The 14,817-nt window shown below is 44.4% G+C and overlaps 1 protein-coding gene across 4 annotated transcripts in view; it reads right to left on the bottom strand.

The window, feature by feature from the left end:
- DNAAF9 (dynein axonemal assembly factor 9) overlaps window positions 1–14,817 on the bottom strand; it is a 162,265-nt gene that overhangs the window by 57,838 nt on the left and 89,610 nt on the right. For all 4 annotated transcript variants that reach the window (XM_031004883.3, XM_031004884.3, XM_055372473.2 and 1 more), the window contains 4 exons: window positions 13,476–13,546; window positions 12,474–12,524; window positions 11,772–11,859; window positions 1,186–1,289 (listed from right to left, as the gene is read on the bottom strand). In XM_031004883.3, the coding sequence (XP_030860743.3) occupies window positions 1,186–1,289; window positions 11,772–11,859; window positions 12,474–12,524; window positions 13,476–13,546 (314 nt within the window). The remainder of the gene's footprint in view (window positions 1–1,185; window positions 1,290–11,771; window positions 11,860–12,473; window positions 12,525–13,475; window positions 13,547–14,817) is intronic.

The following is a 14,817-nucleotide window of genomic DNA, read 5'->3' on the forward strand; positions in this document are numbered from 1 at the left end:
AAATCAGTAACTGGTCAAATTTGACAAACTTTTCCTTTAGAATTTCTTGTATTGTTTCTAAGCTTCAGAAGTCTTCTAACCCCTAGAGGTTTAATAAATATTCATTTTTATATTCTATTTGTGAAATTTAAATATATTTAATTTTAATCCCTCAGAAGTTCATTTTGATTTTTGGTAGAGGTAAGAGTCTATTTTTTGTCGAAATTAGCTACTTATCATCCCAGTACTGTGCTTTTCACGATGCATTCTTTCTTCCCTGATATTGGAAGACTCTTTAATCTAACAGCAAAGCTTTAATCTAATAGGGCCATCCAATATGTCCAATTGGTCTGCCTACATTTCTGAACAGCCTTTAAGGCTGCAGGCTCTATATGGAAGAAAAACTTGCTCACAGAATTCGTTTTCTGAGTCATCTGACCAAAATACCTCACATAGTCTCTGTCCTAGCTCCCAGACAGACTGGTTTTGAGGCTGAGACCAGGCAGAGTGGTGGGCCTGCCCTCTGCTCTGGTGTTGCACTGAGACGAGCTGTGCCTTGGCCACAGGGTAAAGGCTAGGGGAAACCCATCGCTACCGTCTTCCCCTTAAGGTGAAGGGGAAGTGTTGCTGCAGACTGGTGAACTTAGAGGATTGTTATAGGACGGTGGAACTTTTATGGAGCTGGAGAGGAAGTCTGGGTGTGTGAGGGAGGAGGGGCTAAACTCTCACGGGGAAAGTGAGCCATTTTTCTCCCTCTCTGGCTCACTTACAATCCTGTCCATGCTAATGTGTATGCGGAGCCTCATCGATACCATAGGATGCAGCTCCTTTCTGGTTTTTCAGTGGGTGAGCCTTGTGCCCCCGGACCTGGAGGCCACCCAAGAGGGGCCACTGGAGGCCTTCTCAGCCTGCTTTATAGTCCTCTTTAGGGTGAATGAATTGGGCATGGGGAGCTGCTGGCCCTTCTGACCAGAAGCCCTTTCTAGGTCAGCCCTTTACAGAGCAGTGAGGTTGATGAGGCTCATAAGTGTCTTGAGAATGGCCAGGCCTCTCCACGACCTCCCTCCCTGCCTGCCTCAGTGGCTGTGCTGGTTCCTGACATACTGCCCTGTGGTAGTGGAGGGGAGAAAGGAGTTATTTAGTTTTCCCCTCAAAAGTGTGAGCAACTTTCCGATCAAAAAAGCCACTGACTAGTAAAACACCTACCCCATCATAGAAGGAAATGGAATTCATGTGATCCTTGGAAATGATGATACTTCCATGACGACAGTGAGAAAACAGAAGGCCACTAGAGAAGAAATGAACATTCCCTGGAAGGAAAAGAGAGTTGGTCAGAGCTGGAGGGCTGGGTGCTGGGGGTCAGATTCCAATGTCCTCTTGTACAGCAGTGTGGTAACTAGAGGCCAGTATCAGTAGCAATTACGTTATGCGATTTGTATGCTGAGCCCTGTGCTCTGAGGAAGCCAAAGTAACCTCCCAGAGCCTCAGAGGGAAATGAGGCATCAGATGCAGTCTTTGCATAAGAATTAGAAAAACAAGTGAATAAACTATCAGCTAATGGGGAGAAGCAAAATTCACATTACCTTATGGGTATCTTCCACGGAAACACACTAAAAAAGACTGGGTATTATCTGCTCCATTACTGAGTTTACAGATTTTCCTTTCTTCTGCTTTGCCAGAAGCTGGCTCGGCCCTAAAGAGACCACATCCCTCACTTAGGGCCCCAGAAGGAGCACTTGGGTCTCAGCTGAAGACTGGTGAAGGGAGCTTAAGGTCCCTGTGCCCAGCAACAGAACATTTGAGTTAGGTAATGAGTAGGTTCTACAGACACCGGGGGGCTGCTCTTCTGTAGTTCACAAAAGCAAGATGGGTGGCAGGTGGACATGGATGTGGGTTCCTCGGAACAAGGATTCAGGTCTAAGGAGAGCTGTTGTTTCCTGGATGGTCAAGGTCATATGGAGCAGCTCAGTATAGGACCTAGGGAGCAGACCATGGAAAAGATGGACAACTAAGATGACAAAGATTAATGCTGGGCCTGGGCTTGCTTTGGAGACACAAAAGCAGCACCCAAAGCACCCACAAGACTCCTAGGTGAAGCTGCTCTCTGGGGCTGGTCCAAGCTGAATCTTCTATTCCTGTAACAGCTTTTCTTTCCATGTTTCCGCATATAGAGAGGAGATGAAGTAGTTCTTAAAGCTCAAGGCACAGGTTTGAGTTTATTGTCATTAAGACCCCATTGCCAAGGCAAAGGCCAAGAGATAAATAAGTGAAATTGATTCCTTAAGTTGTAGCTCCAGAAAAGCAGTGCAAAGCTCTGGAGGCTGGAATGACAAGAAGAGCAAAGGCCAGGAGTCTGAGGGCTGCCTTCACATCCTGGGTGAGGAATCTGGAGACTGCAAGCTTTGAGGGCTTCCTGAGGAGGTGAGGTTTCAGAAGGAAGGGAGGGGCCTAGTTAGTATGTGTTCACAGGGGACAGGAGAAGTGAAGGGAGAAGGAGGCAGTTTTTAGGTACAAGAAGAAGAAATGGCACCTGCCTCTCATGGAAGAACCAGATGCCCAGTCAGAGGGACATGCCAACCTTGCCATCTGTGGCAGCCACAGCCAGCGACTATCTAGGTTCAAGCTCTGGAAACCTCTACCCTCCAACAAGTAGCCTGGCTTTCTGTGCACACTGCCTTTTCCTGAGGCCCTCTGAAAAGGAGGCTACTCATGCCCCAGCCTCATCCTGTACCAACCCTAAAGTTCCTCCATGCTGCTCCCAGGCCATTCTCCCCAACACCACAGCATGTTACTTTCATTCCCCTAGAGACACAAGCCCCTCCCTCTACTGCTCACACCTACTGCCCTCCTGACCATGCCATATTTCAAATCACTCTGAATGTGTTCAGTCTTCCCTTCCAATGCCAACACTCCCATTCCTTCTTAGAGCAGTAAAGCTGCACCCAGAATGTCGTGACTTCTGAAATCTCCAGCCCAGCAGCTACTCTCTGACTCCAGCACCCCATCCCCCTTTTAGCTGTCTCCCTCCCCACACCCCATCCTCTGATGTCACTGAGCCTTCACAGTCATTGGTATTCGCATTTTCCCCTATTGCTCAGAAACTTCTGATATTCTTCTCATCCACATCAAGGGCAGATCCTCTGGGACAGGACTTAACCTTTAATCTTTGTTCTGTTAAAAGAAAGGAATGGGAACAGGTTTCACGCAGTATTTACTAAGCACCACACATGTCATACATTACAGTTTTCTGTTTTCACAATTGTAACAGGTGGTATTATTTTTTCCCATAGGACAGATGAGAAAACTCAAGCTTAGAGAGATTTCCCCCAAAATCACAGCATTACTTGGTGGTGGAGCCAGGTACAGAACACAGGTTTGTCTGATGCCAAAGACACTATACCATGCTGGTGCCTTCAGTTCTCTCATGTCTTTTTTCTTTCAATTCTCCCCTGTCCAAAGCCTAGCTGTGGTGAATCTGTAGATGTGCCTTCTCTGCCCCCTCAACCACAACAGGCCACAGTGCTGCCCCGTAGCCTGTTCACTGCTGTCTCCCCACTCCTTCCATCAGCCCACAGAGCTCATCCCAGACCTTCAACACTCTCCTAAAACCACAACCCCACCAACTCCCGCCACAAGATGACTCTACTTACTGTTTCCAGAGATAAGAGGGCTCCATAGGTGTCATGAGGTAGAAACTGCTCCTGCTGCTGAGTGGTTAGTACCTGCACCCTTCCCTGTCCTGGGTATCCCTCTACATGTGTACTTTTGAAGTGAACCTTTTCAGAAACAAGTCCAGTGCCACTCGAAAGGCCTCCTGGACAAACCTCAAAATCCTGAAGCTTCCAGAAAAAAGCACAGATTGGAGAAGCTGGCACATTCCATTTACTCAATAGGAAGACGGGAAAGGATGAGCGAGGTCATCTCCAGCATTTCCTCTCCCACTAGACTCTGAAGCCTCAAAACAAAATGGAAAAGAGGAAGACAAATTCACAAGACAGTGCTGGAAAAGCTCATTATGGGGCATGAGCCAAGGCAAGGTCTCAGTAAACAGGATCTGATTTCAGTACTGTCCTGTGATCTGTCCTGTGATCGCAGCTGCCCCTCAGCCTGGCTCTATGAGCAGTAACTCTGCCATTATTCTCAGAGCACACATGAGATAAGTGAAGTGACTTACTGGGTGGCCCAGTGCCTGTGCTCTGGTCTCAGATCCTCATCTGCTTGAAGCAATAACCCTTCTGGTATCTGCTCTGGACTCTTGACTGTCAGACAGTGGTCTGAGGGCCATACCTTTGCAGGGGTTCACAGGGGCCAGGGCAGCCAACTCCTGAGGAGATCTCCCTGACTCTTTGTGCCATCCTTGGTGTCCTTAGTGGATGAACTCTGTCCTTCCTTCTCCATTCTGTAAGTCTGAAAACCCAGGATAAGAGGAAGTTTCCCATTACCGTCCCAAAACCAGGAGGACTGCAGTTTGGTTGTCTTTGATTGAGCTCTGTATCCCTGGAAGTCCAACAAAAGAGGGATGAGCCCTCAGGGTAAACCAAAATACCAAGCAAATGCCAATGAAGAATTTCGCTTTCCTCTTTCAGAAAACTGGCTGTACAAATAAAAATCTTCCAACAGCCCAGTCTATGTGAGGAGGGAACATTTATCACTGCTGGGGAAATTTATGATGCAATGGCTAGATGATTTTCATCCTGTGTCTATAAATGTGTGTGAAATGTACACACAAGGTTTAAATTAAAAAAAAAAAAAAACTAAAGCAACAACAACAAAACCCAGATGTCTATGAACTCACCACTGGGCCTAAGAAATTGAGCATTACTAGCACCGTTGAAACCCCCTGGATGTCCTTCCTCAATGAGAGCCCTTCTCTTCCACCCAGGGGGAACAGCATCCTGAATTCTGGATGGTTTTACCACACTTGAATGTATTTGTAAACTGTGTATTACTTAGTTTTGTCTGTGTTTTTATATAAATGAAATCCTAATCATGTATTCTTCTGTGACTTGCTTACTTCTCCTGACATTCTGTTCCTGAATGTGACCTATGTTACAAGTAATATGCAGCTATACAGTTCCTTCATGCTCAGTGCTGTACAAAACTTTACTTTTTTTTTTTTTTTGAGATGGAGTCTCACTCTGTTGCCCTGGCTGGAGTGCAGTGGTGCCATCTCGGCTCACTGCAATCTCTGCCTCCCAGGTTCAAGCGATTCTTGTGCCTCAGCCTCCCAAGTAGCTGGGATTACAGGCATGCGCCACCATGGTCCAGCTAATTATTGTATTTTTAGTAGAGATGGGGTTTCACCACGTTGGACAGGCTGGTCTCGAACTCCTGACCTCAGGTGACCTGCCCGCCTTGGCCTTCCAAAGTGCTGGGATTACAGGTGTGAGCCACCGTGCCAGACCAAAACCTTCATTTTTAAAGTGTCCCTCCAGCCAGGTGCGGTGGCTCCCTCCAGCCAGGTGCAGTGGCTCACGCCTGTAATCCCAGCACTTTGGGAGGCTGAGGTGGGAGCTTCACGTGAGGCCTGGAGTTTGAGACCAGCCTAGCCAACATGGTGAAACTCCATCTCTACTAAAAAAAAAAAAAAAAAAAAAAAAAAAATTAGCCAGGCGTGGTGCCACATGCCCACGTGACTCCTCCTCCATGCATACATGGTAGGGGCTAAACTCTCTGGTAGCTCTTATAAGGGCACCACATCCCAACAGACCTTGCCCCACATTCATGACCTCATCTAACCCCTATTTCCTTCCAAAAGCCCCATCTCCAGATAACATCACTTTTGGGGTTAAGGCTTCAACACTGGAATTTTGGAGAGGACACAAACATTCAGTCTCTAATGTGATAAGGCAAGTTCCCACCTTGTTTTTCTTCTTCAGGAGTATCTTGGCTGTTCTTAGCACTTTGCTCAAAGTTATGACATTTTTATGTTGGCTTTTCAGGATTTTCAAAAAACTTGTTGGTTTTTTTTTTCCTGAAATTATGTTAAATTTAAAGATCACTTTGGAGCTTTGGAGAGAATTGTCATTTTTACCATGTCAAGTAAGTAAACCTGAGTTTTCCAGTCCATGAATGGGATGTGTGTTTATGTCATTTTTAATGCCTTTTAGTATAGTGTTATAATTTTCTCAGCCTCCAGACTGTGAGAAATAAATTCCTACTGTTAATCCACTCACTCTGTGGTATTTTGTTATGGCATCCCAAGCAGACTAAGACACCATATAGAAATATGTTATCTATCTAAAATAAGACAATGTGGTATTTTCTTTCCCAATGGAACAGAACAGAGAGCCTATTAATAGATGCACAGATAAAGAGACTTGATTTATAACAAAGCTGGCACTGCCGATCAGTGGGAAAAGAATGATTTTTCAATAACTTTGCTGAGACAGGTGGCTACCTACATTTAAAAAATGAACTTAGACTTCTATCTCATATCACTTTCACAGAGCAATCCAGGTGGATTCTTTGAAAAATTATATTTTTATAATTCAACAGAAAAGTCTCAATAGATCTAAAATATATGAATCACATAGGAAATGATTAATTATCCTGATTACATTAAAACTAAAACTTTTATTCATGAAAAAGCATCAGAAATAAAATAAAAAGACAAGCCACCAGGTGAAAGAAAATATCTGCAATATACTGAATTGACAAAGAATTAGTATCCAAAATCTATAAACAATTCCTGGCTGGGCGCGCTGGCTCACGTGTAATCCCAGAACTTTGGGAGGCTGTGGCAGGCGGATCACCTGAAGTCGGGAGATTGAGACCAGCCTGACCGACATAGAGAAACCCTACCTCTACTAAAAACACAAAATTAGCCGGGCATGGTGGTGCATGTCTGTAATCCCAGCTACTCGGGAGGCTGAGGCAGGGGAATCGCTTAAACCTGGGAGGCAGAGGTTGCGGTGAGCCAAGATCGTGCCATTGCATTCCAGCCCAGGCAACAAAAGTGAAACTCCATCAAGAAAGAAAAGAAAGATGAACAAACAAACTAATGATCGAGAGAAAGAGAGAGAAACAGAGAGAGAGAGAGAGAGAAAGAAACAAAGAGAAAGAAAGAAAGAAAAGAAAAAAGAAAAGGAAAGAAAGAAAGAAAGAAGGAAAGAGAAAGAAAGAAAGAATTCCTAAAATAGGCCAGGCGTGGTGGGTCACGCCTGTAATCCCAGCACTTTGAGAGGCCGAGGTAGGCAGATGACCTGAGGTCAGGAGTTCAAGACCAGCCTGGTCAACATGGTGAAACCCCGTCTCTATTAAAAATACAAAAATTAGCTAGGCCTGATGGTGCACGCCTGTAGTCCCAGCTACTCGGGAAGCTGAGGCATGAGAATTGCTTGAACCCGGGAGGTAGAGGCTGCAGTGAGCTGAGATTGCGCCACTGCACTCCAGCCTGGACAACAGAGTGAGACTTAGTCTCAAGAAAAAAAAAAAATTCCTAAAATAAACAAGAAAAAGGCAATCTAAAAGAAACATGAGCAAAAAACAAGAACAAGCATTTAACAGAAGGGAAGTATAATAGCTTGGCCAATAAATAAAGATGGTTCACTAATAATAAGAGAAATGTAAATTAAAATCCTAGTAATAACAGCACTGCACACTCACCACAGTGGCAAAACTGGCAAAACAGCAAAGTGTTGGCCAGAATATGGAAAAACTCAAATACCTATATGCTGCTGCTGCTGGAAGTATAATTCGGGACAATCAATTTGTAAAACAGTCTGGCCTCATCGAAAAAAGCCATATGTGGGCTCATACTAAAATTCCAAATTTTTATTCTTCATTCCAACCCTACAGAAACATTTGCCCATGTGGACCAAGAGACATGCACAAGAATGCTCATAACAGTACAGTCTGCAATACCAAAAAAAGCCTATATTTACTTATTTATTTTTTAGAGTTAGGGTCTTGCTCTGTCAGCCAGGCTGGAGTACAGTGGTGAGATCATAGCTTACTGCAGCCTTGAACTCCTGGGCTCAAGCCACCCTCCAGTCTCAGCCTTCCAAGTAGATGGGACTACAGGAATATGCCACCATGCCTGGCTAATTTTTTTTTTTGGGGGGTAGAGATGGGGTCTCACTGGTCTTGAACTGTTGGGCTCAAGCAATCCTCCTGCCTCAGCCTCCCGAAGTGCTGAGATTACAGATGCTGGCTAATTTAAAAAATTCTTTTGTAGAAACAAGAGTCTCACTCTGTTGCCCAGGCTGGTCTTGAACTCCTAGCTTCAAGTGATCCTCCCACTTCAGCCTCCTGAGAAGCTGGGATTACAGGCACAAGCCACTGCACCTAGCACAAAAACTATAACTCACATGTCCACAAAGAGTCAAAATGATACTGCATGTTCATACAAAGGAATACTATAGGGCCATGAAAATGAGTAAGCTATATGGCTTACATACAACAAACTGGATGAATCCTAGGAATACTGAGCAAAAAAAGCAGGTCTACATTATGATTCTATTTGTATTAAGTTCAAAACAAGATATTGTCTAGGGATATAGGCATGTGTGGTTAAAACTCTAAAGCAGGTTCCTGAGAATTAGGTACTGGGCAGCTTGCCTGGCCACAGACAGCAGGGCGGGGAAGAGAAGGGCACATGAAGGACACGAATGAATGGGAAGTTGAAAAGCAAGACATCTTGTGATAGCAGACACCACTAACTGGTGAAGAGAAACAGTTCTAGAGATGAAAAAAACTTCAAGGTAAAGGAAGCACTATTCTCTTTTTTCTTTTTCTTTTTTTTCTTTTTTTTTTTTTTGAGACAGAGATCATTCTTGTTGCCCAGGCTGGAGTGCAACGGCACAATCTTGGCCCACCACAACCTCTGCCTCCCAGGTTCAAGCGATTCTCCTGCCTCAGCCTCCCGAGTAGCTGGGATTACAGGCATGCGTCACCACGCCTGGCTAATTTTGTATTTTTAGTAGAGACGGGGTTTCTCCATGTTGGTCAGGCTGGTCTCGAACTCCCGACTTCGGTGATCCGCCCGCCTTGGCCTCCCAAAGTTCTGGGATTACAGGCATGAGCCACCACACCCTGCCAGGAAGTACTATTCTTTTCATCTGTAAGTAATTGCTGGGTGAAAAATCAGAAGACCTGTACTATCCTCCAGACCTGGACTACCCTCTAGATGCTGCCATTAACTTGTACTACATCTCAGTCAGGGTGAGGGGGCTTAAAAAAAAAAAAAGTATGGAAAAAATAACAACTTGCACAACATCAGGTGAGTTTTCACCTTCTATGGGACTCAGGATATGAAGATCAATAAAGATAATGCATCCTGAGGAGCTGAAGATAAGTACCTTCAGGGGATGGGAACAGATAAATTTCAAACTCATCACAGTCCCAAGTAAAGGCAGATTTATAAAGACAAAGACACTAAAGACACTTGAACTTCAGGACCCCTTACCTGCCCAAGTCCCCTTCTAAGGCTCTAAGAAGAGCCCTAATCATTTTGTAGTTTTTTCCTCAAGAGAGTTCACAAATGGTATAAACTTCAAGCCCCACAAAACCTACATCAGCTCCTGATCTGAATCCCAAAGTGGTAAAATGCTTATCCACAGGAAGGGGAGACTCCTGTTTAAATTCTCTGCTTCTATTCAATTTCCCTGCCTCAGAAAACCATCTCCTAATTCAAACTAGATTCCCCTCAGCAACAAAGAAAGTTTAAAATTTAAGTTCTCAAAAGACTATGACTAATAAGGCTCCAGAAATCCCTGGCTGTGCCCTTTATCTTGCACAGAGACCTTAGGATACACTGAATCTTGCTGGATAACTCAATACAATGCAAGACTATTTTTCTAACAAGGCCCTTTGCTAAGAAGGTGCAAACTAATTTTGGCAAATATCCCGGCTAAATATTATAATTGGCTCAAGGATGACACAGCACAAACCACCTCTGTGTTGTGCCTACAATCTGCTTTCAAAACACTATGCAATCTTGCCTCAAGGCTGGTAGTATTACCACATACTCCCTGCCTTCAGCAAATGTTCTTAACTCCCGGGTTCTCTGCACCAGGATCTGGAGAGGCAGAAATGCAGAGACAGATGTGATAACAAATGCCATTACCACTCCAGCAGTATGTGGATAGAAAACCAGAACTCCTTCTTTGTGCTTTGTCTTCTGTATGAATGAAGGGGCAGAAGCTGAACCAGTGATCTGAGAACAGGGAGAGGAATTTGCCACCGGATAGAATATTTTCAACAAGAAGAACAAATCATCCAGAAAGGGGATTTGCTTAGTAGAGGTTGAGGAATTTGTAGAGTAAGTCAGAACTCCTCCCTCACATAAAGGCTATATTCAACAGGGAAAGAACAGGAGTCATAAGAAAATGTTATTTTGAGGAAGCCAAAGAGGAACTTGCAGTAAATCCCTGTAAAATCCATGCAAGACCAACAAGGTTTTTGAGGATTTTATATGAGCAGAAACACAGCCAGTTTGGATTGAAAGGGACAGATAACGTATAAAATTGAAGGAGACTGTCGGACCCTCAAAATTCTACTGGCAAGAGGCAGGCTGTTAAAACTGCTCAGCTACAAACAAAGTACTACCTTTCGCTGAAAAAGGAAGGATGACAGCGGTGTAGCTATAAGCCCAGAGGGTGGAGCCATGAGCCCAGAGCAAACCAAGAGCAAACAGGGTAGAACCAAGAGCACCGAGGCAGAGCTGACAGCCAGAATTACTCCCAGGCCTTGAAACCTTATCAAGGAACTGAAGTCTGCCCAGCTGAATTTCAAAGCTGCCATGGGCTGGTGACTCCTTTTTACCTTCTGTTTTTCCTCTTTGTGAACCTGAAGACTATGCCAGTCCCACCTTACATGTTGGGAGGGCTGCAGGCAGATGACTTGTCTCTTTAGTTTCGTAGGTCCACAGACATGGAGAGAACTATGTTCAGGAGCTGTAGATAGATTACACTCCCAAGCCTCATTTACATGGGACTTAGATGATCTTGATCATGAGATTTTAGATATTTAAGCCCATGAGATTTAGGACTTCGAACTGTAGCCATAATGGGATGAGACCCTTGGGAGGAGGTAATGAGGGACATGAATTATGGGGGGCAGAGGGTGGGCTGGGATAGGCAAAAACTTGAGATGCTGATAGCTGAAGAGGAATTAGAGAGACTCAAAGTGTGTGAGAGATTCAATACAAGAAGGTTCTTTATAGCTGAGATGGAGGGGGTCACAAGGGCAAGGACTTCTGGGAGGAGGAGCTGAGAGGATCCCTGTCTGACAGCCAGCAACAAAATGGGGACCTCATTCCTACAAGCGAAAGGAACCAACATCCTTGCTGAGATTGGGAGAAGATTCTTCCCCAGAGGCTCTAGATAAGAGCCTAGCCTGGCTGATGCCTTGATTTTGACCTCAAGAGATCTGGGTCCAGCCAAGCCTGCCTGAACTTCTGACCTGGAGAACTGTGAGATAATAAGAGGGTGTTGTTTTAAGCTACTAAATTTGTGGTCATTTGTTACACAGCAAGAGAAATGAATCCAGATTCTGTTTAGGTCCACAAATTCTATTTCTGGAAATGCTGCTGCCCTAGCCCATTGAGAGAGCTAACTAACCTCAGGCAGCAACAAAAGGACCAGGTACAGTTCTGTGATCAGCCCTTCCTAGCATAAATTTCTTCATCTACAAAGTGGGTGGGTCAAGAGAGAAAAGCTGTAGGAAAACATTTCTGTACCACAGTTGTGTTCAAATAGAAGATGTATTATTAATTACAACACCCATGCTGCCATCTGCAAATGAGGGACCCAGACATGGCCAAAAACATTAAAGTCATAGCTCCTTACCTTCCTCAGGCCAGGACTGTAGATTGCTGGAATAAAGATATGCTCCTTCTCCTCCTGTTAGATAAGTGCCCAGGAAAGACTCATCCCCCTTTAAAAACAACAACAAAAACAAAAATCCAAAAAAGAATAGGTGATTTATAGCATAAATATTCACAGAATCAAAAGTCCTGCCCAATTATGTCCGTCTACAAAAGCTGAGTCAGGCTCAGATATGCCCAGTGTATTCCATGGCCTTTGGCATTGTCTGGCTCTTTGGCAGTTACTGGCATCCTTGATTTGTGCTGAGAAAAAGAACATTAAGATTCTCTCTGAGTCCAGGAATCAAAGCCCGCAATGCTTGTTCATGTTCCAGTGGATTTATTTCCTTTGTGAAAACGGAGGCAGCTTCTCCTTGGCCTAAAGCCTTGATGTCGCAGCTCTACATGTCTAGGCCAATCTGGGATCTGCTTTTAATATTATGGGGAGATTTTTAAAAGAACACCAAAAGGCCCTGATGGAATAAAGAATCCCTCTAATTGTATCCCCCATAAATGATAATTTCTAAAGCTCTGCTGGGAAGGGGAGGAATGCAAATAGGAAGTGAAGACAACATAGTGCAAATCTTTTAGATTAGTAGTGAGATGAAGCATTTTAATACCTTTATGAATTGCTTACATTATTTTTTGATATGATGTTCACACTGAGAATAAGAAGGCTGCTTACCCTCACTGCTTGCTGGGTTTTCTCAGACAATTTTACTTCATTATCTTCCACCTGTGTCCAAAAGGAATGCAGATTTTCAGTCAACTACTTCAAGGGAAAACCCTGCTAGGTGTCCCCACTGTGTTCAAATATTTCCAGGACACTGGCTGGGCAGTCCTTCCACCATGTCCATGTCCAGTGCTCTCAGGCCCTGACACACCTGAGATGTCTGCTGGTCACCTGGGCTCAGAGCCCAAGGCCTTGGTGGGCTCTCTCACTAGGACCTGAGGTCCAGCTAATGAGCTTATGACAAGCAGAGGGGATGTGTTAGTCTCCACCTGTATTTCACTTCAGAAAAAAAACAACTGTTTTTAGGGATGAAGCAAAGAGAATGTATTAAAATATTTTCAGAGAATGTCTTTTCATTTAAACACGTTTAGGTTAGAGGATAACTCTCGGTCTTCCCTGTCTGTGTGGGAACTGTAGAAGCAGAATGTGAGCACTCTCAAGAAGGGACTCAGCCCATTAGCAGACTAACTGCTGTCACACCTTTTACATTCCAAGGCCCCAGTTTCAGACAAAGTCCCTCCCACTGAGGAAGATGGGACTTTTCTACAAGCAGAGAGATGTTGCAGTAAAAACTCCGTAGCAACCACTCTACCAGGGAAGCAAGTCAAGGGGTCCACTTCTCATGATTTGTGTGACCTTGGCCGGGCCGCTCAACTCCTAAGCTCAGTTTCCTCATTTGTAAAATGAGGCTCTTAATTTCTTCCTTTCCCAATTTAACAGTGACCCACGTAACTTTGTTCCTTTCTTTTGAAACTTTTCTAAGATTATGAGAGTTAACGGAACTATGTTCATTTGTATAAAGAGAAAGGGCTGGGATCAAAAATTCCATTCCTGAACAACAGCTAGTTCAGGACCTGACATCCCACCAGGGGCCCAACAAAGAGGCTCTTCCTCAAATGTTCACCCTGATTTCTCCACACGTAGATCCACTTCCACCTGATGAATGACACTAACCAGCCAGGAGCAGAATCTGGGTACAGCAGCAGTCAGGACTACGGAGCTGGTTTCTGTGGTAACAGTGCCATCTGCAGGAAGACCACACACATGCCAGTTAATTCCCTACCAGCTCAGCCTGCTTTGCAGGCCCCAGACCCTAAATGCCCTTCTCAGGAGCTAGGGTTCTTTTTTTTTTTTTTTTTTTTTGAGACAGAATCTTATTCTGTCACCCAGGCTGGAGTGCTGTGGCGCCATCTCGGCTCACTGCAACCTCTGCCTAGCAAGTTCAAGCAACTCTCCTGACTCATCCTCCCGAATAGCTGGGATTACAGATGCGTGCCACCATGCCGGGCTAATTTTTGTATTTTTAGTAGAGACGGAATTTCGTCATGTTAGCTAGGCTGGTCTCAAATTCCTGACCTCAGGTGATCTGCCAGCCCCAGCCTCCTAAAGTGTTGGGATTGCAGGCAACATGGCAAAACCCCGTCTCTACAAAAAATATGAAAAATTAGCCAGGTGTGGTGGCGCATCTGTGGTCCCTGCTACTTGGGAGGCTGAGGTGGGAAAATCGCTTGAGCCCAGGAGGTGGAGGTTGCAGTGAGCCAAGATTATGCCACCACACTCCAGCCTGGGTGACAGAGCAAGACCCTGTCTCAAAAAAAAAAAAAACCCAAAAACCAAGAAACAAAACTTTTGGGAATTAGTTCATTTTACCACTACTTTTTAATTTTTATCAAGGTAGTATAGGTATACATATTAAAGATCAAAGAGAATTATCAGGCTCATTCTACCATTCTTTAGAATATTTTCATTCCTTAGAATATAATAATTCTTTAGAATATTTTGCCAACCTAACAGGTAAAAAAATAATATCTAATTACTGTTTCAAATTGCTTTTTTTTGAGACAGAGTCTCACTCTGTCACCCAGGCTGGAGTGCAGTGGTGTGACCTCAGCTCAATGCAACCTCCGCCTCCTAGGTTCAAGTGATTCTCCTGCCTCAGCCTCCCAAGTAGTTGGGATTACAGGCACCCACCACCACGCCCGGCTAATTTTTGTATTTTTAGTAGAGATGGGGTTTCACCGTGTTGGCCAGGCTGGTCTCAAACTCCTGACCTCAAGTGATTCGCCCACCTTGGGCTCCCAAAGTGCTGGGATTACAGGCATGAGACACCATGCCCAGCCTTCAAGTTGCTTCTTCTTGACTACTAGTGAGGTTACATATCTTCATTTATAAATAGTCCTCCTCTCTTTTTTGTTTTCCACGTCTGTGAAGTGCCTGTTCATTTTTTTTGCTCATTTTACTATTGGGTAGCTTATCTTTTCTTATTAATTTTGTAAGAGTTCTTCATAAATTAGGT

Source organism: Gorilla gorilla, chromosome 21, assembly GCF_029281585.2.
Source record: "Gorilla gorilla gorilla isolate KB3781 chromosome 21, NHGRI_mGorGor1-v2.1_pri, whole genome shotgun sequence".
In the NCBI taxonomy this organism is placed as follows: Eukaryota; Metazoa; Chordata; class Mammalia; order Primates; family Hominidae; genus Gorilla; species Gorilla gorilla.